Source organism: Podarcis tiliguerta (genome assembly GCF_965153285.1).
Source record: "Podarcis tiliguerta genome assembly, chromosome: 1".
In the NCBI taxonomy this organism is placed as follows: Eukaryota; Metazoa; Chordata; class Lepidosauria; order Squamata; family Lacertidae; genus Podarcis; species Podarcis tiliguerta.
In genome coordinates, this window is record NC_139534.1 from 103,761,247 (window position 1) to 103,787,240 (window position 25,994).

Here is a 25,994-nt window from a genome sequence, read left to right on the forward strand (position 1 = left end):
CGAGAGTGACGTGAGCGTCACTTCCCCCCACAAAATGGCGGCCGTGGTGGGTCTGTCACCGTGCCGGGGCGTTGGGCCCCTTTTCGGGAAGGGCCTCTGTCTCCGGAGCGGCCTTGCCCGTTCCCTCGTGAGACCCAGTGGCTCGAAGGCGGTTTACGACGTGGTGGTATCGGGTGGCGGCATGGTCGGGACCGCCATGGCTGCTGCACTGGGTAGGAGGCACATCACCAGGCTAGAGATCCTCCTTGCACAGGTCATATTCGTAATTTTAATCCCTGCAAGTTCCTATCCTCGGCCTCGTTGATGGTATATAGGGAACCATTGGCCCTCCCGACGTAATTTAGGCAATAAATGCGTTGTGGGCTACACTGTTTACAGCTGTGCTGATGTATACACATTGTTATTGTTTTCTTCAAATACAGCATTTTAGCGGCGAATCTTCGCGATATGGACTGAAATCTCATGTCGGTCGTGTTGAGGAGTTTCATACCAATCATGCTTTTCGTCAACATTCAGTTCATGCCAGTGGCAGTACCTGAATAGACTGGAGGAACAGCTCTCTAAAGTGCTTTAACTTTAACAATATTCCAAGGTTATTGGTGCGTGGAATATTCTGGCTGCGTCCAAATATTGAAGAATGCATTAACTTGTCAGGTGGAATTTGTTGTTAACAGTGTTAGCTTATTCAGTAAAAACAACAAGGAGTTTTGTGGCACCCTGAAAACTAACACTTTGATTGAAAGAACTAGTGTCCATTTCATCAGAGTCTGTTTCAAGTGCTGCCCTGAGTTGTTTTTGTGAATATTTACTCACATGTACACTGACATATTTCTGCATTTAATTTTATTTTGACTTCACTGCTTACAACCCCCTCCCCCCCTCCGCTGCAACCATGTGTTTAGATATCAGAAACTTGGGATAACACATCATGTATTGGATGAAATGGACTGTAGTCCACATCTTTGTTTTTAAAGTGCCACAAGATTCAAGTCATCTCAAAAGCTTTTAGTAGCTATTTTTTTAATCAACAGTTGATTTAGGCTCTAAAAGAGAAAAGCTAGAATGGTTAGCTTTCGCTTTTCGAAGTTAAAGGGTGCTAAACAATTCTGCATGTTCAGGGGAAGATGTAAAATAGTAAACTCCTGTTGAAGATGTAAAATAGTAAACTCCTTGTAAACTCCTGTTGCAGAATGTTAAATTATTGATTAATCTTGGTTAAAATGTTATTAAACATCTGGCTTTTTCTTTTGATAAGGGCATGATGTTCATCTGTCTGATAAGAAAATTCTGCTACTTGAAGCCCGTCCAAAGAAAGTGTCTAACCAGTTGCCCAAGACTTACAGTAATAGAGTCAGTGCTATCACCCCTGGTTCAGCCACACTTCTCAGTAGTAAGTATAGCATTCGCCCGTTATCTGGTTGCCAGCTATGCATGCATGGGGTTTTGATGTTGGAATATGAAATTACAGGTGTGAGTCTATAAAAGCTTGTGTGCCGCATAGGATACTGGCTTGGGATAGATGGTGAGAATAAACCCCATACATTGTAGAACTGGCTTGAGTCACCTAGAGTAGAATGCACCTATAATGGTCACTTGTTGAAATTAATTTTCAGGTTCACACGTGAGCTCTTTGTTTGGAGGTCAAAAATAGTTACCAGCCTGTCATATTTCTGGCCTCAGTAATCCTCTAGTGTTGTAGCTAGCATCTAATAAAATAGTCTGTTGATGTGAAATTCTGGAGTTTCTTACTACAATATGTAGTGATAGCTGCTTTAAAAGGGCAGCTTAAAAGCTGGGCAACTCTAAAAGGGAATTAGACAAATTCATAGAAGTTAAGGCTATCAAGATCTGTTTGACTGGACCTAACTGTCCAGGGATCCTTTACCTTTATCTTAGTCATGTATTCCCATCAATATCAGGCTATACGAGTCTGAATACCAGTTGCTGAAAAAACATAAACAAGAGGGTACTATTATGCACATGTCCTTGTGGCCACTTTGTGAACAAAATTCTGGACAAAATGAGCATTTGGTCTGATTCAGCAGGATTTTCTTTGTGTTATGATTTCCTAGTTAGTTGCTTATTGGGACATGTCCAGATTACGTCACTGTTTCTGTTCATAATTGCTTGGCTCTGTACATTGGGGGTATTTTCTTAGAAATTGTCGAGTATAATTAAATGGTGCACCATTCCTTTAGTCAGCTTCTGACAAACATCTTAGAACTTTCCTCTTCATAACTGCAAATCTGCTCATCTGTGAAACGACAGGTGCTTTTTCTTATTTATCTCCCTAAAATAGTTTATACAGACAACTAAGCATTTGAAGGAATGCAGGTTACTCATTGCTACTCCAAGGTTTGCCCTGAAGCTTCCATAACAGTGTCGTTGCTTTCACCATCCTTGGGGACTTCACTGCTTTTGTTTCTTACAACCCTCCACATCCCAACTAGACAGTTGGGCCACAGTCAAACCACAAGCAAATAAGGGAGAGTAGAAAGAAACCAGATGGAAATAGTGAGGGAATTTGAATTGGTCCTGAGGGTTCCCCATTAAAAGTTTGCAGAGTGTCAGAACAATTCCTTTAACGTTCTCTTTCTTTTCTAGGTTTTGGTGCTTGGGATCATATTTGCAGTATGAGAATCAAGCCATTTCGGCGGATGCAGGTGCCTGGTACTGCAATATATATACTGTGTCTGTGGGTGGTAATGCAATTCTTAAGTCCTTGCAAGCAAGGACATTCTATTTTGTTTCTGGGGTCTTGTGCAAAGGGTTCATATATATTCTTTGCAGGGAGATGTGTAAACTAAACTCTCAACAGGAACATTAGTATTTCCTGGTGGGTTCCCCCTTTGCACAGGCCTCAAAAGTGTGAAAAGAGGATAACTCAGTCATGCACCCTCTGCTGCTGCTTCCATGTGCATGTTAAGTTGATTAAGGTTAACTAGTTACGTGTTAATTACCTGAACTTAGCCTCCAGAAGTGTACCATAGCCTTGCCACTTGCTCAGTGTCCTCAGAAACCATTAGGTGAGAGGTGTACATATAACTGAACTCATGTTTTGGGGCATCTACTTTTGGAACTCTCTGCTTATTGACACCAGGCAGGTGCCTTTAATGTTTTTTGGTGCCTGCTTAAAACATTTTTGTTTACATGAGCCTATCCAGACATGTAGATGTTGACATCTTTTAATCTCTTTTCCTCTTAATTTTTATTATTTTTGAATGTTCTGGTTTTTAACTGTATTTGTTGATAATTTCAATGTTTCTCGTACGCTTCTAAGAGGTTTCACAAGCGGTATAAAAATATTGTAAAATAAAAATAAAAATATAAGTGAAGTGCTTTGAGTTCTTAAGAATGGCAAATAAATAATAAGTAGTGGACCACTTGGAGAAGAAGTTTATCATTTTTGTATTTCCTTTCTTTTTCATACTAATGTCATTGTATGTCTTGATTCTCCATTTATCAGAGGTTACCTTGCATTTTGTACATCACAATAAAGGAGAAAATGTCTGTTCTTGGGTCTTGTATCCTCTTTGCTGTTGTTAATATTGTTCCTCTTCTCTACAGGTGTGGGATGCTTGTTCTGAGGCTATGATAATCTTTGATAAAGATAACTTGGAAGACATGGGTTATATAGTGGAGAATGATGTTATCATGTCTGCTCTAACCAAACAACTGGATGCAGTTTCAGGTAGCAGCTACTTTCTCCAATCTTGGTTTACATGAAACTCTCTGTGATTTGGGTTGAGTGGAGGCATGTGAGAATGGGATACATTTATGTCCATCATGTAACTTGGGGTTATAGCAATCAATTTTAGAAGTATAGAAATTAAATAATGATTATGCTTTCTTGAAATTGGGTCCTTTTCAATATGGTACAATGTCTCTGCCCCTGGCTTAGAAATTGGGAGGTGCCTAACCAACAGCCAAAAAAGTACTTAAAGATAGGAATTCGGCAAATTAGTGAGCTGTTCTGCCTGAGTAGTTTAGGATTTTTTTGCTTCTTTGCTTCACTCATTTGGTGACCTCAATATATTGTGCCCCCATCAGACCGCGTTGAAGTTCTTTACAGGAGCCAAGCAGTTGGCTACTCCTTGCCCCTTCCTTATGAGACCTCTGACTCAAGCCCTTGGATCCAAATTGATTTAGCAAATGGACGCAGGCTACAGACCAAACTGTTGGTAAGTAAGCCTTCATCTTCTGTTTGGTCAGGCACTATCTCTTCCTAGGTTCTTCCGTTGAATTTGGTTGTAATCTCATGTGGTGCTACTCAATCAGCACGAAGGGTTATAATGGTTAGTAGTAAAACATGTTCAGTGTGGTTATACTTGGATTAACATTATGGTTCTAAACATGCTTACTAGGAAGCAATTAAATATGATGACATTCTGGGTATAGGAAAAAACAATTTTTATACATAAAGAAGCTATATATTGAAGTGCAGAGGAAATATTTGGGTTTCTATAACTAGTTAGTGGCTGATTATTCATAATGAGACTTGAAGGAATTCATTTTTGTTAAAACTGTGAATGGGTTCTTTTAATCTCTCTTGTCCACAGATTGGTGCAGATGGGCAGAACTCTATAGTCCGGAAGGCAGCTGGTATTCAAAATATTCAGTATCAATATGGACAGTCAGCAGTAGTTGCTACCCTTCACTTATCTGAGGTCAGATCCTAGAAAATTGGTCATTTGGGCTGTATCTTCTGAACAGTCAAAACAGGTGATGGAAACTTGATAATATGAATCTGTCTTCTGGTTTTCATGTGCCGCAGGCAACAGATAACAACGTAGCATGGCAGAGATTCCTTCCATCAGGACCAATTGCTCTCCTCCCGGTAAATAACTTAGTAACACTTGACTTGCCCGTTTTTTATATTTGTCTTTTGCCTTTCTTTGTTTAAGCGCTAGTTTGATATTAAAAAAATCAGTTACTGTATGTTGTTTTATCTTCATTAATCCTCCTCTTAAAGTTATGAACTCCTTGCACTTGTTTAGGGTGGGGGAAGTTATTTTTAGAGACGTAATGGTTGGATATTTTGTGTTTTTAATTCCTGATGCTGGGTCAGCTCTCTGACACTGTCAGCTCTTTGGTTTGGTCCACGTCACATGAGCATGCATCCCAACTTCAGAGAATGGATGAGGAAAGTTTTGTGGATTCTATCAATTCTGCTTTTGTGAGTACCTTTCTCTTTTTATTTATGTTCTCCTAGGAAGAGGCATGAGAATCAAGAAGTTAGGATGGTATTCAAAAAAAAAAGTTTGGGTGGTATTCAATTAAGTTTTGCTTAGAGTAGACCAATGGAAATCGACTTAATTTAGTTATGTTCATTAATTTTAGTGGGTGTTCTGAATATTTGAATGTCACCCTTTATTTCTAATAAGTTGTGTGTTTATGGTAATTCCTGTGTAGAGGGAATATATTTCTAGCATCAGTTGGAGATGGAACAGATCTTTCTTTCTTTCTTTCTTTCTTTCTTTCTTTCTTTCTCTCTCTGTGAGCATGTAGTTGGTTTTTCCCCCTTAAGAACCAGACCTTGTGAAAACAATATTTATTTTGTGTAACAGTTCAGCTCACATCTTTAGGCACACTGCCAAATGTAGTCATTTATACAGTGTGAGGGGACACTGAAAATAGTAACTAAATTAATTCACCCTTAGATATTCCATACAGAAGTTCATGTTTTTGGCTACTGAAATTGAAAGTGAAGTGCTGAACTGGTTTTTGAAGCTCTGTCATAGTCTTCAGTAATACAGATGTCAATCTTTCCACTTTATATTGCACCATATGTGCTGATTGTTTACATATTTTATACTTTAGCTTTGAAATATTGTGCATGGTCATTGGTAATCTTTTACTGTATTACATTGGCAATATAGAAGCTACCATAGCAGAGTAGTAATATGAGAAGCTATGGCCTACATGAGGGTATTCTTTGCTAGAATACCTCCTCATGCCACCATCTCCCTCTTTGAAGGTTAGATAGATAGTGGAATGCTCCTCCCATCTGAAATGCAAATTCTGTGTTGTCTTGCTTTTATTTCGTGCACGAAACACGTGGAGTTGATTTGCAAAAACCGAGGCCCTGGTGGTTGTGGATCCCACCATAGGTTTCTTGTGAGTCCTGTATGCAAGGTATTTTGCAGGCAGATGATTAGGAGAGAAACTGTTTTATTCTAAGATAAGGATTTCTTAAAAACTTAGTAGAGTTTCAGTTCTGACTCTCATACTCTTGTAATCTATTGGTAATATTAGGGTGTTGTATAAATAAATCTATCGTTATTCAGTGGAGCAACGCAAATCACTCTGACTTCATTGATACTGCTGGATCCATGTTCCGATCTGCTGTCTCTCTCTTGATGCCATCGGGGACTGCAGCCCGTCAGCTGCCCCCAAGCGTTGCAAAAGTGGATCCAAAGAGCCGAGCTGTGTTTCCTCTTGGACTGGGGCATGCAACAGAATATGTCCAACACCGTGTGGCCCTTATTGGGTAATTGCACATTGAGGAACTTTAATGCTGTGATAAGGGTAGATTTGGTCTGGGAAGAGGAGTTCTTAACTGATGGGAGTATGCTCTTTTTAGTGCCAGAGGTTGAGAATCTTGAGGGTATAACATTAATTTTGGAGGGATTGGTGGATTGTGTCTGGAGAAAACACAAGTCTAGCTAGTTTAACCCATGTCCCTAGACACTAGAATGTTAACAGGGATGAATACAAATTGTGGGAGAAGTCAGCAGGTATCAAGTGGGGTGTTCATTTAAGGTTCTAGTGAGGGACAAAAAAGAGCTTTTGAGTCCCATATAGTGAAACTCAGGCAATACTAATTGGCAGGGTTCTTGTGGAGTACCAGACTTTGTAACTGGCATAAGCTGACATTATCCTTTCCTTTTAGGGATGCAGCTCACAGAGTACATCCTCTTGCAGGTCAGGGTGTAAATATGGGCTTTGGTGACATAGCCTGCTTGAGGCAACTTCTCAGCGCTGCAGCATTTAATGGGAAGGACCTGGGTAAGAATTTAAAACTGAAGGAATTGATAGCACAGGCGACTTTCAGCTTAAGCGGGGGTTACGTTCCAGGGATAGTCAAAACACACTGGGTGCAGTGGTGGGTGGGATTGCCAAAGTTTATTTTCCCGGATGCCCGCTCCCCCTTTTAATTTTTTTGCCATGCAGGTAAAGCTGAAGGCACACAGGTTAAATGTGCCTAAGTTGCGAGTTACCTGTAATACGAAATGTCACTTCTAGGGTCTCTGCCATTCAACTTCTTGATGCACGATGTGTTTAAAGTTCTGGCTACTAGCTTTAGGAATAACACTACCCATTTTGGGGTATTTGTGGCAGGAACATTTTGTGCCCCACAATTTGTTCTCCTATAGACTAGGAGAAGCATTTCTCTGAAAATAAGAAACTGATGCCACCAGATTGGAGTTAATAAGGAAAGGACAAAGCTGCAACATGCCACCTATTCTCATTTACAAAAAGTTGTTTTAGAAAATGCTAATTCAAGATGTGCTAGTAGAAATCCAGGGTGTTAACACGCTCTTATGTATTATTTGGGTCATGAATATATTACTGTTTTCCTGCTGTGATTTACATGGAATTCCAGAATGCCTGACTATAGAGGCAACATAATTCACCATCTGGGATGCAATAGTACCACTGTTGTGCTGCTGCCCATTCAACATATGACACAATATGACAAAAAAAATCCTTGCCCAGGATGAACTTCTTAACATACTATGAGTCAGCCCTGATTGAATAACTTTGTAGATGGAATCTAGCTCATAGGTACCTGTGGTGCAGCTTAATCACCAGTTAATTTACTCTGGAATAATCTTTCTGTTCTAGGCTCTTTAAAGCATCTACTACAGTATGAAAGAGAGCGGCAAAAGCACAACCTATCTCTCTTGGCTACAACAGACTTATTAAAGAGGCTGTACTCTACAAATATAGCTCCTTTTGTACTGCTAAGGACATGGGGATTGCAAGCAACTAATGCTGTTCCTCCAATTAAAGTAAGATTATTTTTTTTGAAGTTGCTTATTAAATTAAGATTAAGAAATTTGCTTAATCCCAAATAAGAGTGTTGCAACTAGGGTGTAGCTTCCCTAAGTATGTGTCTCCTTCCTATGGCAAGGTTGCGTGGTCACTGGCATTTAGACTAGGGCACTAAATCTAGAGCCTAAATATTTGATTATTATTTATATCTTGCCTTTCTCCATTTGGTAGACCCAAGGTGGGTACCAATTCAGATGAATTTCTGGAATTAAACAATTTGCTCTTCTTATGGTTCAAGAGGGAGGAATGGTTCCTTCTTTATAGGAACTATCCAATTCCCCAGCTCTCACCTTCAGCCCCACCAGGTATTTGTAGAGACGAATGTATGAACGCGCTGTAATTTCCAAGTGCAATGGGATGTGTCCAAAATGGCACGGACCTATGGGAAACATTTACGCTACAGTGATAGTTGAATTAAAACCAAACCAATAGCCTGTACTTTGCACTTCGGTAATTAGGTTTGGCCCAATTTATTCTTTCCTATGCCAGGTGGTAAGGTAACATGCAAATGCAGGAAATGGGATCATCTTATTTCCTACTAGGACAGCTTAGAAAAGGTATCATAATTGCTGTCTTTGGTCCAACCATGCTAGTTCCCCCATTAAGTGTGCTTGGTGAACAGTACTAGCGTGTCTGGAGCAACACAAACGCCACAAGCTGACAGTATCCACGCAGACCCACAGTGCAGCATCTGTGGCAGTCTTTCATATCCTGAAGGCAGGTGTGAACTGGTTAAGTAAGAAGCATTGCCATTTGGTGCTTATGAGAGATTACCCTAAAGGCTTCTGGTGTAGCCTCTCATTTTCAGCTGGGAAGGTATCTGCAGAGCTGAGTAGATATTTATAGGATTGCACTGTTAGTTTATTATGTACTTAAGAAGTGTAAAGCAAACAAAAGCTAGCTTGTGCATGTCATAGCTGATGACATTGGAGTAGAGCTGTCTTATATCTTAGTAATCTTGCTTTAGATCCCCTCTGTGCCCTGTCCGGCAGCAAAGGGTGGCAGAGCTTCATCAGAAATAGAAATAACGTTCTTTCTTCTTTCTTTAGGAGCAGATCATGGCTTTTGCTAGCAAGTGACATCCTTGTGACTCTAGGATGATAGTTCCTGCGTGGTTGCTGTATACTCACCAATTACAAAGACTGTGTTTGAAATGGTATTAAAACAAAACAGGGAGCACAGTATTGACTTACCTTTGCCGATTGTGGCTGGAGTTCTTCTTTCCTCCAAGAGAACCAGCAGATTGTTTTCTTCTAGAATGTCAAGGTCTATCTCTAATCTGACACAGTACTGGATCTAGAACTCTAAATATTGGCCTTGAAAACAGTATTGTTGGAATGAATTTACTTGTATCCAGTTTGAAGATCGCATGCAGGATTTTTTTTTTACTGCTTTGGACAAAAGATTCTGAGCTGCAAGCTTAGTCGGCATCTCTTTCAGCCTTCTTGGCTGCGAAACAGAGGAGCAGAATGTTGCTCCCTCTTCAAGACTGCAATGATTCTCTTCTACCTCCAAGGACTGCAAGATTGAGACTCAAGTTACAGGATGGAGTCTGAGAACATTTTGTTAAAAATATTGTTTAATTACTAAAATAGACATTCAAAGAGCCCTGTCATAGTCATGTGCCAAACAACCAGGCCAGACATTATCAGTTTAATGGCATTACAGCACCAAGTAATGTGAACACAACTAATAAGCAAGGATATTTACGCTATCGTCTGACAATTAACTACTTTCAGAACTTGTCTGAAAAGATATTCTAAGGCTTATCAGCACTCAACCTGCACTTGCAATGCTACATCTGTGGAAATTTATTTAAGAGGGGCTCAGTCTGCTTAACAGTTTAGCTTACCTTTTTAAAATAGGTTTAAGCTAAACCAAAATAAGTGTCCTTTCAACCTACAAGATTATGTAAAACTTAATCTGCTTTCACTTCTGACTTCTTAAAAACTCTTAATTTAGTACACTGTTAAATATGTGCTTCTTTCCTCCTCCGCCAATTACATAGCTGCTTTTCAACAAGGCCACCGTACAGATCATTATACTGCGAATAATCTCATTGCACTAGGAAAGGTATGGGCATTTGTGGAAGCGAGATAGAATTCTGTACCACCACCACTGGGATCATAAGAGGAAGAAACTACTTGTCTGTCTTGCGCCCTAGCCGACAAACTCAACTGGTGCCCAGTTTTGGTTGACTATAGAAATGGTCTCTTAATTAGCAGCAGAAGTTACTCATCAATCAAAACACGTAGTACCTGAAGAAATAAAGACCCTGAATTTTTCAAACATAGGTTAACTTTGGTAGAGGAAGAGCAATGAAAAGAAAAAATTATCTTGTGCCTGAGTTTACAAATGAGGTTTCAGAGGAAAAGTTTATAATGAGTTTTAACAAACTATGTTGCTCTGGGTCCAGTACCAAACATTTTGCTTCCAGTTTGCCATCTTCTTTACTACTTGCCTCATGGGACAAGAAAGCAAGGTGCAGAGAAGCTGGGCTTTGATTTAGGGTTATAGGGATAAGTTGAGAAGAATTAATGAGTTCAGACACTTAAAGAGAGGGTAGTGCAGAATAGTTCCTGCCAAACTAAGGCTTCCATCATAATTTTCTAATGTATACTGAAATAGGTAGAAATAAAGGCTTATACAGGGCAATAGGATACGCAGTCAAGAGGCTAATCCTATGCACTTACTTGTGAGTAAGTCCCAATGAGCTAATAGGAATTACTTCAGAGCAAACATGCCTAAGATGCACTGTAAGTGTCCCAACTTTGTATTCTGCAGATAATGCCATAATACCTTTTCATATCCAGTAAGAGGGCAGTGGGCCAAAAGTGTTGTCAAATGAGATATTGGGTTGGCATGTCTTAACCTAATTTGGTCAAGGTTTCTTTAGCAAGCGTTTACACTGTACTGGTATATCTGGACAACACAGAGATGAAACGCTTTGTGCAGTGGCTACCATGTTAAGTCTCATATTTATGCAGTCTGAAATGTCCTGCTCAAACACAATGTTTAAGGTATGACAGCATGTAGTGCTTCAGCTTCAGTGGTAGTCCCATGCTGGGGTCCAGTTAACCATACCATTTTCCAAGGAAGCTTATTTCGGAGGCCTTCATTTGCAACTGGAAGGAGGCACCAGGATGCCTTGCATTAAAAGTTTCTTTAAGGCTAGACTGAGAAGCAAAGTATTTATGTCAGTTCATCCCCAGCACTCCCCGCGGTCCTCTAAAGTAGCCAGAAAATGCTTATATATAAGCCTTTGCTTGCTCTCAGCTTTAGAGATGTAAAGAGGAGAGAAGTTTTGGGGATGTTCCTAAAGTCTTTACTGCTATGTTTAGCCAGCTACTTATATGTGAGGGTTGACAAACAAGTTTTTCCACTGACTGTCACAACTAAAGCTCCACCAGTTTCAGCAGCCCTCTTCAGGAGTCAACTAATCTTAAAAATCTTAACTTGTTAAATGTCAAAGGGTTGGTAAATGGCACACTCCAGCTTTGTTTAAAAACAACTCATTACGTAAGCATCTATTTGAGATTTGAATCTTAAGTTTCATGCACAAGAAGGCCTGCAAAATATTATTATGGAGGAAGATCAATATTGGGATGCATTGGTACCAAATGTGTACAAATGCCTTGGCTAAAGATGTGCTTCACCTCTGCACAAGATCAGCTCCAAAGCTATAAACCCAGAATTCAGGCCCTTTGGCATCAGTTAAGCAATTGTACAACGAAGCACATCTTACTACCCTAGAAGGACCCATCTTATTACAGCTTGGAACCACTCAGTCTTAAAGGTAACCAGTTCTACTTTGGTCTGTGTCTGGCTGTATGCTCATCAGAATTGCCTTTTCTTGTTTCAAGAAATATAATATTCTATAGATGATGTTTTCTCAATGGGAGAGTCCAAGAGATTGCAGGAGGTGAAAGGTAGCACCTAGAGCCCAGCTTGTCTCTATGTTGTTCACTTTCTTTGCCAGCTGTAAAAGAAGAAAAGTAAGAGATCAATTACCCTTGTTGCAATAAGGACATTTTAGGCAGAGTACATTTTTGGTGTCTAGGCTGAGTATATTTTCCAGCATAACTCCAGATGGATATGATAGAAAGTACAGTTGCAGTAAAAATAACTGCAAGTCAGATCTCAAACAAGGATATCTGACTACTGGACACTAAGCAGCATCCAAGTCAATTTAAACTGGGAGTTAACTACTGCAACTACTTATTAATGAACAGTGACTTCCTACTGTTATGAGTTTAAATAATAAAAGTCTTCGTTAAAATCCCGTACTGTTAAGTTTGAGCTGCATTTGACTAGAAGAAAAAAACGGGAGCTGCAAAAACTTTTAACAGGCGCTGTGGGTTAAACCACAGAGCCTAGGACTTGCCGATCAGAAGGTCGGCGGTTCGAATCCCTGCAACGGGGTGAGCTCCAGTTGCTCAGTCCCTGCTCCTGCCAACCTAGCAGTTTGGAAGCACGTCAAAGTGCAAGTAGATAAATAGGTACCACTCTGGCGGGAAGGTAAACGGCATTTCTGTGTGCTGCTCTGGTTTGCCAGAAGCGACTTAGTCATGCTGGCCACATAACCCGAAAGCCGTACGCCGGCTCCCTCGGCCAATAAAGCGATATGAGCGCCGCAACCCCAGAGTCAGTCACGACTGGACCTAATAGTCAGGGGTCCCTTTACCTTTATTCTTTACCATGCTAAAATAAGTAAAATGTAGATTCACCCACCCCATTTCACCAAAGCATATGGAACAAAGTACCAGTACCAACAACTAGTCAATAAAATAAAATCTTAAACCGAGGCTTCTTTCAACCATTTTTACTTGCCTGTAAAACTGTACTGTCTCCAAATCCAAATCCTTCTTTTAATAAAGCTGTAATGTAACTGAGATCCATACAAAGGAAAGGACTGGCAGAGCTGTAGCTGTCCAGATTGTCACATACTTCAAAGAAAAATTTGAGAAGAATAGTCACCAGTATTGGAGTAAGTGACTCCAAAATAAACAGTATTATCACAAAGACTATTAAATGTAATTCTAGCTGAATGCGAACCACAACTCGGAGATGTAGGATCCTATAGGTCATTCCACATGTGTTCATTCCCACCTGTGCTACACTTGTGCATGAATTAGTTTCAAATGCTGCTTTAGGAGCATTCGAGAACAAGAACCATGGGAAATGGTGCAAGTGCAATAATAAACCGAGTTGGGAACCATTACTCTTCTACTTGTTCCCAATCCCTTAATTGTTTAGTATATGTTTTTAGCTACTCCAAAGTAGAATATTTTCTACCTGGAAGAGAGAGGAACTTGCTGGCCATATTAAGACTGTGCACTTTAAATGGTTCCTAAATATATATACACGTGAATGCACTTTATTGGAATACATAATCTATGCAAGTATAGTGGTACCTCGGGTTACAGACGCTTCAGGTTACAAACGCTTTGGGTTACAGACTCCGCTAACCCAGAAATAGTACCTCAGGTTAAGAACTTTGCTTCAGGATGAGAACAGAAATTGTGCAGCGGCAGCGGGAGGCCCCATTAGCTAAAGTGGTACCTCAGGTTGAGAACAGTTTCAGGTTAAAAACAGACCTCCAGAACGAATTAAGTTCTTAACCCGAGGTACCACTGTAGTTGAAATGCTTGTGGACTGGCTGACTTGCCCTTATAAAACCATAGACTCATAGAATTATAGAGCGAGAAGGGATCCCAAGGGTCATGCAATGCAGGAATTCTGCCCACAGCCATCCTTTGGTGGGCTCAAACCACCAACCTTCTGGTTAATAGCCATGGTTGTTTCATGGCTATTCCATAGTTGTTCTCTGAATTCAAAAGTGCAGAGTGAATTCCTAATTTCTTAAGCAGTTACTCGAAAACCTGCTTTATTCTGATCAAACCATTAGCCTTACCTTGTCCCTAAACAACAATGGTCTGATATTTCAAATGTCAGTGAGTGACTAAAATACACCCTCACATGGCACTATTTCAAAGTGACATGACTACTGCTCCATTAACTGGAAGTACCCTAATTCAACTCTCAGAGTACATTTTACCTTCTTTGGCTTTTCTTCTAAAGTCTTCCACTTTGAGAACACCGCCTTTCTCATAATCTGAAATGTCAAAAGATAAGGGTCATCCTCTGGCTACGAGATACAGTGAAAAACTGATAAAGCACTTATCTCTGTGGCAAGTGTAGTAGTCTACCCAACACAAGTTATAGCGGGATTTCCTGATCAATTTAGGTTGGCATGGGATGCTGATAATAAAAAACCCCAAACATTTAAATGAGTTACAATGTGGTGTTTGGCAGATTCAGATATGGTCCTTAAAGCCATGGTTTTCACATTTTCTTCTCACAGATTTCCTTTCCATGCCAGTTGGTCTATGAAGGAAGCCGTTTGTGTCTGCCACGGAACCCCAATACGTAAAACAGCTAATGCAAATAGTCTGTTTACCCAGAGTCCTGTCACTGGCCTATGGAACATACCCTTGGTAGGTGGACTGACTAGGAAAGCAGGATACAGCAAACATTAATGACAAACGTTTAAGTTGTCATTTAAACATTTAATGTTTGTTTAATTTAAAACAAGTTAAACATTTAAGCACTAGCTTCAACTCAGATCATGGGCACCAGTATAGCATTTAAGGGCAAAGCAGCAAACTTATGGACTTCTGGTGCCCACAAAGACTGCCCCCCTGCTTACTGCCCCCTTTGTCATGAAGCGAGGAGGAGTAGTTCCTCCTTCATCCCTATCAAGGCCTGTAAAACAACAAGCTTGTACAAACACATATTTTGTTGGGAGAGATGCAACTAGAGGGGGTGATAGCTACACACCCACCCACCCACCCACAGTGAGAGAGCTCAAAACGTGCCCATCAACCCAAAAAGGCTGGTGACCCCGTGAGCCATGATAGCCTGGCAGTGGCACCTGCCCAACCAACTGTGCTGCTGCATTCATTCTCCACAGGAGTGAATGAAAACACCAATCATTTATACAGAAGGAAGCATGCAAAAACACTCCTTTATTGTTAAGGCTCTTCCAGAGGTTAAAGGAATTCTGTTCTAAGCACTACATTTGCACTATCCTCAACCATCTGCAGCCACACTTTAATCCATCCTCATACAACTGAAAAGGGGAAGGCACGTTTTAAAAGGTTCATAAAGTGGTGCTGGCTGCATTGCTCATGCTTGTGATATTCAATAGGTGCCAGTGACATCTGGTGCAACCACATTCTACCCAGCATTCACAATGGATACACTATCTGGGCTGGGGGAATCATATTTCTCCAGGTACAATATATACTTCCAGTGCTTACCATGCCGGGATAATAAGATATTCCTGCAACAAATGAACGACCCGTGTGCATTCATTGCATGAATAGAGGAGCATCTGGAACGGCTCATCGAGTCCCATCGTGTAGGTGACTCACTGAAAGAAGGGCATTCATTCCCCAAGGGTCATAGAGCTCAAGCAAGATTTCAAATGTTTGCTATTCACCTATCAGGGCGGTGTCCACAGCCCGATCGTAATAATAGGAAAAGGCATAGAAGGAGCTGTGCCGAATCTCATCTGGTTGATGCAGTTTTCCCTTTACCACCTTCAACACTTCAGAATAGCAAGGTTCAAATCCCGTTTCTCCTGGCAGGGTAAACACACAAAGGTAAGTTCAACATGTCATGAATCCCATTGCAGATAAGTGCAGAATTGCTAACAATGAAATTAAGGAAAGTGCAACAGTTGTAAATGGTCTTTCTTGACAGCTTTGCAATATTGGCACAGCCTGGGCACATTCCCATCTCTATGCTTTATGATTATACATTGTTTTTTTAAAAACAAACAAGCAAATCCTAGGTGATGGGGAAAGGGGTCCTCTACCCAAAAATGACTCTCTTACAACTGTGAACATACACCCAATATTAAATGCCGTAGATGTCAGGGAATTATGCAAGGTAACCTTATTGTGAGCCTTGTGATCCAAATACAGTAATGGAGATTTTAATGGAGCAGAAGTGATTCATTTGCTTGGTTTGCACACCACACCGAGACATACCATGGCTTAGCACAAACGTGTTGGTTTGGAGAAGAGATGGTGGCTGCTTTGCTCGTTCCCTGATTGTTTCGCATCTGTTCCACGCCGAGCTAACCCATGGCTTACCATGTCCAAAACTGGGGTTGTGATTCAGCTCTCCTGGACGAAACGTGGTTAGAATTTGTGCTTAGTCTGGACAACACTAAACCACAAGCCTGGGTTGAGACGACACCCTAAGCCAAACCGGTTTAACTCAAGCAGAGCATGGAAGCAAAATGACTGGCTGTGATCTCTGGGAGCCCACTCACTCGGGTCTTTGTGCTAAGCTTCCATTTGGCTTAGCATGATATGCAAACAGGGCCACAGTAGCCAGAGGAGAAAGGAAATGCTGTCTTCCTGGACCTAAAATTTATGTTCTGTGCCTGCTGCAATCTGAAATGGAAACTCAATAAATATTAGAAAAAAAGTATGTCCGTTGCTATTGCCTATGCAAAATAGCTCAGGTCTTATCTTGACACCTCTTCCTGACTAAAGCCACTGTGTCTTCACGAATCTCTGACTCATCTCCCAGCTTTCTCTCTTCTCTGTCCTTAAATACTAGGTTTTAATAAAAATAGGTATTCCTTTAATCCACGATTTAAGAACTTCCTGTTTTCAATAAATCAAATCCAGAACTGGCCTATCTTCTACGGGTCAGTTTTGAAAGATTATCACACTCCAAGCGAGCAAAAAGGGAAAATGTTTCCATGCGGCTGCAAGCTGTGCCTGCAAAGAAGTATTATGCAGTGCTTTCTCTGCCACAAGCAAGCCCTGCTTGTGGCAGGGATAGGTAAAGGTAAAGGCACCCCTGACCATTAGGTCCAGTCATGGCCGACTCTGGGGTTGCGGTGCTCATCTCTCTTTATTGGACGAGGGAGCCGGCGTACAGCTTCCGGGTCATGTGGCCAGCATGACTAAGCCGCTTCTGGCGAACCAGAGCAGCGCACTGAAACACCGTTTACCTTCCTGCCGGAGTGGTACCTATTTATTTACTTGCACTTTGAAGTGCTTTCGAACTGCTAGGTTGGCAGGAGCAGGGACTGAGCAACGGGAGCTCACCCCGTTGCGGGGATTTGAACCGCCAACCTTCTGATCGGCAAGTCCTAGGCTCTGTGGTTTAACCCACAGCACCACCTGTGTCCCTTTGTGGCAGGGATGGCTTCATTCAAAACTTCTGTTCCGGAGTCTCTTGAGTGGAGCCAATCCCAGAAGATCTGGTATTCAGCACCAAGTTTAAAGATATTGAATGCAAGCCCCACTTGCAGGCAAATTAGTGTACTTTAACACTCCTTGTTGTTCCTTTGCAGCTACAGCTGTACTACACCTGATGTCATAGGAAGTCACATGTGGGGTAAGTGAATATGGCCTGGGGTAAAATGCCTCATAGCTTAAATTGGGACCGCTGGCCTCCAGGCTATAGGTTCCCCACCTGTGCCTTATGAATTTTATTTAAAATAGTTACTTAAAAAAGAAAACCCTCCAAGTGTAAGTAGCAAAACGTTTAGAAGTGGGGAACATACAACATAAAATTCACATCAAGCAAATAAATTATGGCAATGGACAGCTTCACTGAGATTCAGATCAAGGATTCCCAGATGAAATAAGAATACAAGAGACTGGCCATATTACTTCAGTGGGACAATATACTCCAATGAGCAAAATCAATGGCTTTTCAGCTGAAGATCTGTTTCCTGATCATTATTATTTCTGGCTGGGTCTAAACCATTTCAAGCCATTACCCCAGCAATAAGCTCCCTGGGACCAGAAGATAGATGATAGATAGATAGATAGATAGATAGATAGATAGATAAAAGTCAGAGCAGCAGCAGTCTTGGGAAACTTTATCTCTCTAACTTACCTTCTTTGTTGCCACCATACTGGTATTTCACTCCCCCAAAGTGCCATTCTGCCTCCAGCTGTTTTGGCAAACATGAACTTCGGAACGTCCGTCCATCTGATGCTAAAGAGAATATAGATCGGGTGAAATCAATAATGCTTATGTTTTCCAGTACCCTTGGTACTTGCAGCAAAAGGAAGTTGGGAAAAGTTCAAAGTCCATTTATAGAAGAAAATCAAGTTTTTTCTTGTTTCCCCAAATAGGAAGCTCAGTCCACTAGACCAGGAGTAGCTAATCTTTGGTCTTCCAGATGTTGGTGTACTGTAGTTCCCATCAATCCTGACCACTGGTCATGCTGGGTTGTTGGAGCAGATGGGTGTTGGAATTCAACAACAGCTGGAGAGCCACACATTTCCCACCCCTGCACTAAACTCTATGTAGGCAGGTGGGTCCTGTATAGACGGGTAGGTGAAAAATGGAAGAGACAGATACAGGTTGAGGAATGCTTCTGCTCCCAGCCAAACTGGACTAAAAATGTATAGATGGGGCAGCAATGTACAACACCGGGATGGAGGCCATGAAACCTAAGTGTATTCTGGGTGAGTTGGCATGATAATGGGATGTGAAAATGATAATCGCTGTATGTGCTACTCAAAGGGTCTTGATATTAATACAGTGGTACCCCGCAAGACGAATGCCTCGGAAGACGAAAAACCCGCTAGACGAAAGGGTTTTTCATTTTCTGAGGTGCTTCGCAAGACGGATTTTTCTAAGGGCTTGCTTCGCTAGACAAAACAGCCCTGCCTCTCCTGTCATGGCGACGGTCGCACGGTCGCTTCCCCGCTCCTCCGGCTCCCTCCCACCTTCCTGCTGACGGCTCCTCCGGCTCCCTCCCACCTTCCGGCCGACCTTCCGACCTTCCGGCTGCCTCGCGCCGCTGCCCATCGCCCTCGCGCGCTCCCCTCAGGAGCCGTTGCCGCCAGCAGCAAGCGTTGCAGCCGGAGTCGCGCTCCTGAGCCCCGCTGCCCTCCAGCAGCCGCGTCACGTGGTGTCCACAAGGAGCGGGTGAGCCCTAGGACCGGCTGCGGCAGCTGCCCTGCTTCTCCCCACCCCTCCCCGCTGTGGTGCTTCGCAAGACGAAAAAACTCGCTCTACGAAAAGACTCGCAGAACGAATTAATTTCGTCTTGCGAGGCACCACTGTATGTTAGTGGACTCCTAGGCCAGGCTTCCTCAAACTTGGCCCTCCAGATGTTTTGGCCTACAACTCCCATGATCTTTAGGTAGCAGGACCAGTGGTCAGAGATGATGGGAACTGTAGTCTCAAAACATCTGGAGGGCCGAGTTTCAGGAAGGCTAATCAAAAGGAGGAGACGATACTTAGAAGGTTCTCAAGTAGGAAGAGCATCCCCTGAACCCAAATTTTTTCACATTCAAGCAAAACAGGAAGCTGAGTTGCTGAACCGTTTAAAAGAGCTGAAGTAGTATATCTACTGTTTAGAATGTAGGTCGTAATCATGGTGCTTGTTTGTTTGTAATCACAACCCAAACTCACCTCCACCCAAAGGCTTGGTTTTAATAAGCAGTTACCTACCACAAAGGGCAGCTACAATTGCTTTCCACAATTTGGCTCCTCTTTGAGTTTATCTTTCAGCTGGCTTGTATAAGCCTACAGAGTGCCATGTTACCTGTCTCAGTGACAACAGAATCTCATTAAAAGGAAAATGCACACCAGGAAGGGGATAAAGAGACAGTCAGCCTGTCAGAAGCTGGTCTAGGACCATTTCCCATTAGAATTCTGAACAGGACAAATTCTAGGGACTGGATGAATCCACTTAGCTGGATGACCCCCCCCCCCGAGTCCATCCACACACACAAACACAAAGCTGTTCTGTCTGACTGTACCTTCCATTTCCAGGGCTCCCAATGTAGCAAGCCGTGCAGCCTTCAGACCAAACCCCAAATAGCTGTAAAATGAAGAAGGCCAAACAGCACTTGGTTAAAGTCGGAGTTCATCCTATCCCACTTACAAGACTAGGCAATTTTATGAACAAGGATATAAGATCAATACTCTGCTAAAACAGCCTCCTCCTTCCTAAGCCCATGTATGAAATGTTAGCATGTGGCTCTTTACAGTAATCCACAGACTACCTGTTTATTATAATGAGAATAAAGACACATGTAGGGTTGTGATAACTAGCAAGAGATGCGATGCTGACTTCAGAATAAGCAATACAAATTATTAAGGCAATATTACATCTGGCAAATACCTAACAGTGTCCTTAAAAATGTTCATTTGCATAGAACTGCCTCACTCACCTGTGTGTGTAGAGCTTGTAAGTGCTGTTGAACATTTCAAATGAGGTAAGGAAATCTACTGGTGTTTGCTCTAGGGTTTCCTAAAATTAGGATAATGAAAAAGGATTCTTCAGTGACTTTAAAATTTCAAGATACATTTGTGTAACATTAGTACAGCATATAACATTCACACGAGTCTTGAAGAGACAAGAGAATTTTGATAATCTTAAGCTATTAATGTTCAGAAAACATCTGCTCTACTGTAGTAAGGAAGAAAATCTTCTATGAAGGTTGATAATGAATGTAGTCACAGTCATAAATTGATGATGCTGGAAAGCTCACAATAAGGAAAAAAGGTAAAGGACCCCTGGATGGTTAAGTCCAGTCAAAGGCAACTATGGGGTTGTGGCGCTCATCTCGCTTTCAGGCCGAGGGAGTGGGCGTTTGCCCACAGACAGCTTTCTGGGTCATGTGGCCAGCATGAGTAAACCGTTACTAGTGCATTGGGACACTGCAATGAGTGCCAGAGCACATGGAAACACCGCTTACCTTTCTGCTGCAGCGGTATCTATTTATCTACTCGCACTAGTGTGCTTTCGAACTGCTAGGTTAGAAGCTGGGACAGAGCAACGGTAGCTCACCCCGTTGCGAGGATTCGAACCGCTAACCTTCCGATTGGCAAGCCCAAGAGGCTCAGTGGTTCGGACCACAGCACCACCCACGTTCCCTGGTCAGAATATACGTATGATAATAAGATACAGGCACTACTTTAAAGAACAAGCTGCAACATTTTGGAAGTCACAGCTTGAAAAGCAACATTATCAAATGCATACCACTTCACATTATTTTTGGTATTTAAAACACTTTTACAAAGAAGCCTAACAACCTAATGAATATTATTATAATAATTTAATAATAACAATAATTTATTATTTGTATCCCGCCCATCTGACTGGGTTGCCCCTGCCAGATTAAAGCAGCCTAGATCTAAATGAAATAAAACATGAAATAAATGGGACACCTGTACCAAATTATCCAACATTTGGGCAACCTCGAGATTCCTCACCTCCCGCTGTGGCAGGAATGTGATCTGGGTTGAGGCTCCTCCCAGATCCAGGGTCCCCACCGTCTGCTGATTCCGGCCATACAACTGCCCTGCAGGGAACATTGAAGAAGTTCAAAGACTACCCACATGCCCAGAGAGTTTCCATGTTATCTATTATTTGCAGCCCTGAATGGATTTCAGCAGCAGAGTCTTCTGAAAATTTGCACTATAAATATCCAACTACCTACTCAGTTTTTACGGAACAGACTCTATCCAAGCCTCAAAACTGAAATCACAAAGCAGTAATTACCTGTCAAAAAGTTCACAGTGATCCAGGCTAGTATACCTGCAAAATGGAAGGAAAAGTAACTGAAATCTATCTTGAGACCCAAATGCAATCCAGAAAGATATCCACTGCTGCTAGAGTTCCACCTCTATCACTGTTCAAGCATAATCTCTTCCAATCCTTCCCTAGGTTTTGAATATGTTCTAGTCTCCACCCCCATCAGCCTTCACTGTTTTCCATTTGAGACCTTCCACAATTCCGCTCTTGAAATATATTTGACTTCATTTCTAACCCACAAAAAATGTATTATCTTTACTCTTAGTGGACATGCTTAACAGGCTTGTCAGCTTAGGGACAATTCGCTTGACCACTTTGGCATGTTGAACGTGTGAGGGGGATCCAGGCTGAGTTTAGCGCGCAGTAAGTATGGTGGGATAGCTTTGCACCGCTCACTGTTTCCCATCTCAGAAAATATTTTGGCTTGCAAATGTGCAGGCAGGGACTGTGCTCTTTTGCCTGTACTTCCCAATAAGTAACAAACAATAGTTCACTGTTCATCACAAAGGTATGGAAAGTGAGTTGAAGATCATTTGGTAAATGTAGGCTGACTGATAAACCATGCTTGTGAGGAAACAGAAAACCTCTACTCCAGCTGTCATTGTTAGTCAGAGTAGGGGTAGGAAATCTCAGGCTCAGGGGCCAATGCAGCCCTCCAGGCCTTTCCATCTGGTCCACAGAACCCTGCCAGGTCATGCCCCATCCATAGGCCACACCTCTCTCCAGCCCTGTTCCACATCCTCTTCCACTGCTTTTCCTTCACCGAAGGACTATGTCCCTGACCTGTGACAATGCCAGTTGTTGAGACTGGGGCAGGGGTGCACATAAAGACCTCTGACAATGTAGCTGACTGTACAAAGGTAAAAGTCTCACCTGTCGGGCAGCATACCTTTGTCTCCAACCCCGCACATCTCTGGCATACAGGGGCTCCCAACCCCCCTGGGCTAGATACACTTAAAACTATTTACTCACTATGCCAGTTTGGCTACTTGAATTTGCCCTTTGCTTGAGTTTCTTCTAATTGCAAACTATGTGACTGCTTTTCATCTAACAGTACTTGCATTATGAAATGTTGCCATTAAAACCAAGGAGACCCTTTGCTTTCCTGTGTAGGGAACCTAATTCTCCTCTAGAAACTTAAAGCATCTCTTTGGGACTATGAAATATATTGTGGTTTGGCCATTGTGATACCAGCAATATTTTACCTTTCATTTGGCACTGGGGAGATACTACTCCTTCCCTCTTGCTTACGTGGTTATTCTCCCTCACTTGGTCCCCTCCGTTTTCTTTCTCCCCGAACTCACCTCCATTCCTTCCCATTTTCTGCCTCCCGGGACCCACCTTCATAAGATCCATCCATGATGCTAACACTGTTATCAGGAACTAGAAATGGTGACTCCTCAAAGACCGCCCTGACCTGTGGAAATGAAAAAACTAGGTTATGCATGGATGAGTGGATGTCATAACTTTCCTCCCGTACAAAAAACAGTGGGAGGAAAATCAAGGTGAGCACAAGTCAAACGCTTTCACCCAGCATTCAGGTATAAAACAGGAATTTATTGAAACATAGTGACAGCAGATGTAGGATCTACAAGTGCCTCTCACAAGACTTGTATAGTACCGTATTTTTCGCCCTATAGGACGCACTTTTTCCCCTCCAAAAATGAAGGGGAAATCTGGGTGCGTCCTATGGGGCGAATGCAGGCTTCGCGGAGCGTTCCCGCTGCTGGCGGAGACGTGCCTGCATGCCGAAGCCTGCGCGCGCTGAGCTCAGCGCGCCCAGGCTTCGCGGACCTCTCCGCTAGCAGCGGGAGCGCTCCCGCTGCTGGCGGAGAGGTGCCTGCATGCCGAAGCCTGCGCGCGCTGAGCTCAGCGCGCCCAGGCTTCGCGGACCTCTCCGCTAGCAGCGGGAGCGCTCCCGCTGCTGGCGGAGAGGTGCCTGCATGCCGAAGCCTGCGCGCGCTGAGCTCAGCGCGCCCAGGCTTCGCGGACCTCTCCGTTAGCAGCGGGAGCGCTCCCGCTGCTGGCGGAGACGTGCCTGCATGCCGAAGCCTGCGCGCGCTGAGCTCAGCGCGCCCAGGCTTCGCGGACCTCTCCGCTAGCAGCGGGAGCGCTCCCGCTGCTGGCGGAGAGGTGCCTGCATGCCGAAGCCTGCGCGCGCTGAGCTCAGCGCGCCCAGGCTTCGCGGACCTCTCCGTTAGCAGCGGGAGCGCTCCCGCTGCTGGCGGAGAGGTGCCTACATGCCGAAGCCTGCGCGCGCTGAGCTCAGCGCGCCCAGGCTTCGCGGACCTCTCCGCTAGCAGCGGGAGCCAGCACTGGGCTCCCACGGCTTGCAGAGAGCTGCCTGTTTGGGGGCTGGGGTCGGGGGAAGCTTGGGCTTCCCCAACCCCGCGCCTGGGGGGGAAATAATTTTTTTCCTTTATTTCCCCCCCAAAAAACTAGGTGCGCCTTATGGGACGGTGCGTCCTATAGGGCGAAAAATACGGTATTTTTTTAAAAATCAAGGCAAAACTGCACATAGGCAAGCACTGAAAAGAGCTTGTTACATATGCCCCCAACTTTTACACAATGAGCCAACCCCCTTGCAAAACCTAAAGTTACCTCAGAGAGTAAGGCTTGGGCTTTATGCTCTGCTAACAGCCTCAGACCAGCCGTGGCTTTCAGGACTACTGGGGTCTTATTCCAGTGACTGGGCGGTACAGCTTCTTTAGCCATGTCCAACAATTGTCTGACTGTTTCTGCTCCCTAAAGTTGGAGAGAAATCCAAGACACAAACGTTGGTAAGTTCGCTCTCGCCTATAACTAAGTTACATGCAACTGCATTTACTCACATTTGTCCCTTCCGCCCCCCAAGTTCCTCTTGCCCCACCCTCTCCTACCTCTTCTGCTATCCTAGATTGTAAGCTCCTGTCCAGCTCCCCCTCCCCATTCTTAAACTGCGTCAAGCACCATGTCTACTGATGGTGCTGTACAGCAAAACATCTACTTCTCACCCGCCTCTTTGTCCTCCTCGCCTTCCCATTATGCTTTCTTTTTCTTCTTCATGTTATATAACCTGAATTTAGAATGAGTGGGGAGGAAGCGAGCCCAATAGTCACAAAAAGACACCAGAATGTCTTACCTTTCCAGGCTGATCAGCATAGGCGGAGAGTCCTGGCTTGACTGATTCAAAGATTTCGCCTTCTAACTCTGCAGGTTTTTCTGCAAAAATCAAGCCAAACAACTTTTATAATAGTTGCTCTTCCCAAATGTGTGCATATCTATCAAAAGGAACTTACTGGTTTCACAGGACATCAATCTAACACATCATTATTTCTTTCACACAGAAAATGTTCTAGTATGGGCCACTGCGGCTTTGGTTTTCAAAATGCAGGCAAACTGACAAATTCAGTATACTTTTGGGAAAGGAAATTCTGAGCCCTGCAAATCCAGGTGTAAAAAGAATTACTGGGGCAACAAGTGAGCACAAAATTAGTTGAAACGTGACAAAGCAAGCTGATCTGGATAAGGCCAAGCAATCAAAAGAAGGAGCTGAAAAATTTATCAAGCATGTCCTAAGGCAGGGGTCAGCAAACTTTTTCAGCAGGGGGCTGGTCCACTGTCCCTCAGACCTTGTGGGGGGCCCGACTATATTTTGAAGAAAAGAGAGAATAAAGAACGAATTCCTATGGCCCACAAATAACCCAGAGATGCATTTTAAATAAAAGGACACATTCTACTCATGTAAAAACACGCTGATTCCCGGACCATCGGCGGGCTGGATTTAGAAGGCGATTGTGCTGGATCTGGCCCCCGGGCTTTAGTTTGGCTACCCAGGTCCTAAGGTGATCCTTCCCAATTCCCTCCCCCCACTCATCCATTTATTGAAACAAGGCCACCTTCTAAGTTACAAAACATCTTCCCCTCTGCCTATAGTAACTTTTAGAAAACGTATGTGTTTTGTTTGACAGTTATCTGATAATCTCCTAACAATTCACTGTAGAAGTGAATATACGTCTCATACCACTATCAAGTTCCCACCTTTCCGACACTCACTCTGTTACAGACAACATTTCAGACCAAAATCCCCTGCTGTTTTCTGTGATAAAGCCACTTTAAATTGAACACCCTCTCAAAAGAAGCATGACTAAGCAGTACAACTGAACCACAATGAACTTTATCTAGGAAGAGAAGCAAACATGTACAAACTGATCAAAGGTTAAAGAAAACAAGACAGAAGCTCTGAGAATAAAGGCTTATGAAGCATTAAGAAACTCTAGAGCTCAGAATAAAGTTTCAATGGCTGGTCACAGTAGTACTCAAGCTAGTTCTCCAACTTTTAGACGATGAGTAAGATCAT

General features: G+C 42.9%; 2 protein-coding genes across 9 annotated transcripts in view; one reads left to right on the top strand and one right to left on the bottom strand.

Annotated features, from left to right (window-relative positions):
• Positions 1–10,032, top strand: COQ6 (coenzyme Q6, monooxygenase). Of its 6 annotated transcripts, none has more exons than XM_083445640.1 (12): positions 1–964; positions 1,032–1,390; positions 2,605–2,663; positions 3,568–3,691; positions 4,051–4,181; positions 4,560–4,667; positions 4,775–4,837; positions 5,069–5,176; positions 6,288–6,490; positions 6,893–7,008; positions 7,849–8,015; positions 9,108–10,032. In XM_083445640.1, the coding sequence occupies exons 3-12, from the start codon at positions 2,634–2,636 to the stop codon at positions 9,135–9,137; spliced, it is 1,080 nt and encodes a 359-aa protein (XP_083301766.1). In that variant the 5' UTR covers positions 1–964; positions 1,032–1,390; positions 2,605–2,633; the 3' UTR covers positions 9,138–10,032. The 6 variants fall into 6 exon arrangements, with proteins under 6 accessions (XP_083301766.1, XP_083301764.1, XP_083301765.1 ...); XM_083445638.1 differs by having other exon boundaries at positions 1–212; positions 1,256–1,390; positions 3,568–3,694; XM_083445639.1 differs by having other exon boundaries at positions 1–212; positions 1,256–1,390.
• ENTPD5 (ectonucleoside triphosphate diphosphohydrolase 5 (inactive)) overlaps positions 9,620–25,994 on the bottom strand; it is a 21,666-nt gene continuing 5,291 nt past the window's right edge. For all 3 annotated transcript variants that reach the window (XM_083445749.1, XM_083445750.1, XM_083445751.1), the window contains exons 3-14: positions 24,777–24,856; positions 24,257–24,400; positions 22,997–23,072; positions 21,623–21,658; positions 21,334–21,422; positions 20,289–20,368; positions 19,875–19,936; positions 17,992–18,093; positions 15,563–15,703; positions 14,117–14,173; positions 12,889–13,004; positions 9,620–12,037 (exon numbers count right to left, since the gene is read on the bottom strand). In XM_083445749.1, coding sequence (XP_083301875.1) covers positions 11,951–12,037; positions 12,889–13,004; positions 14,117–14,173; positions 15,563–15,703; positions 17,992–18,093; positions 19,875–19,936; positions 20,289–20,368; positions 21,334–21,422; positions 21,623–21,658; positions 22,997–23,072; positions 24,257–24,400; positions 24,777–24,856 — 1,070 coding nt within the window. In that variant the 3' untranslated portion in view covers positions 9,620–11,950. The remainder of the gene's footprint in view (positions 12,038–12,888; positions 13,005–14,116; positions 14,174–15,562; positions 15,704–17,991; positions 18,094–19,874; positions 19,937–20,288; positions 20,369–21,333; positions 21,423–21,622; positions 21,659–22,996; positions 23,073–24,256; positions 24,401–24,776; positions 24,857–25,994) is intronic.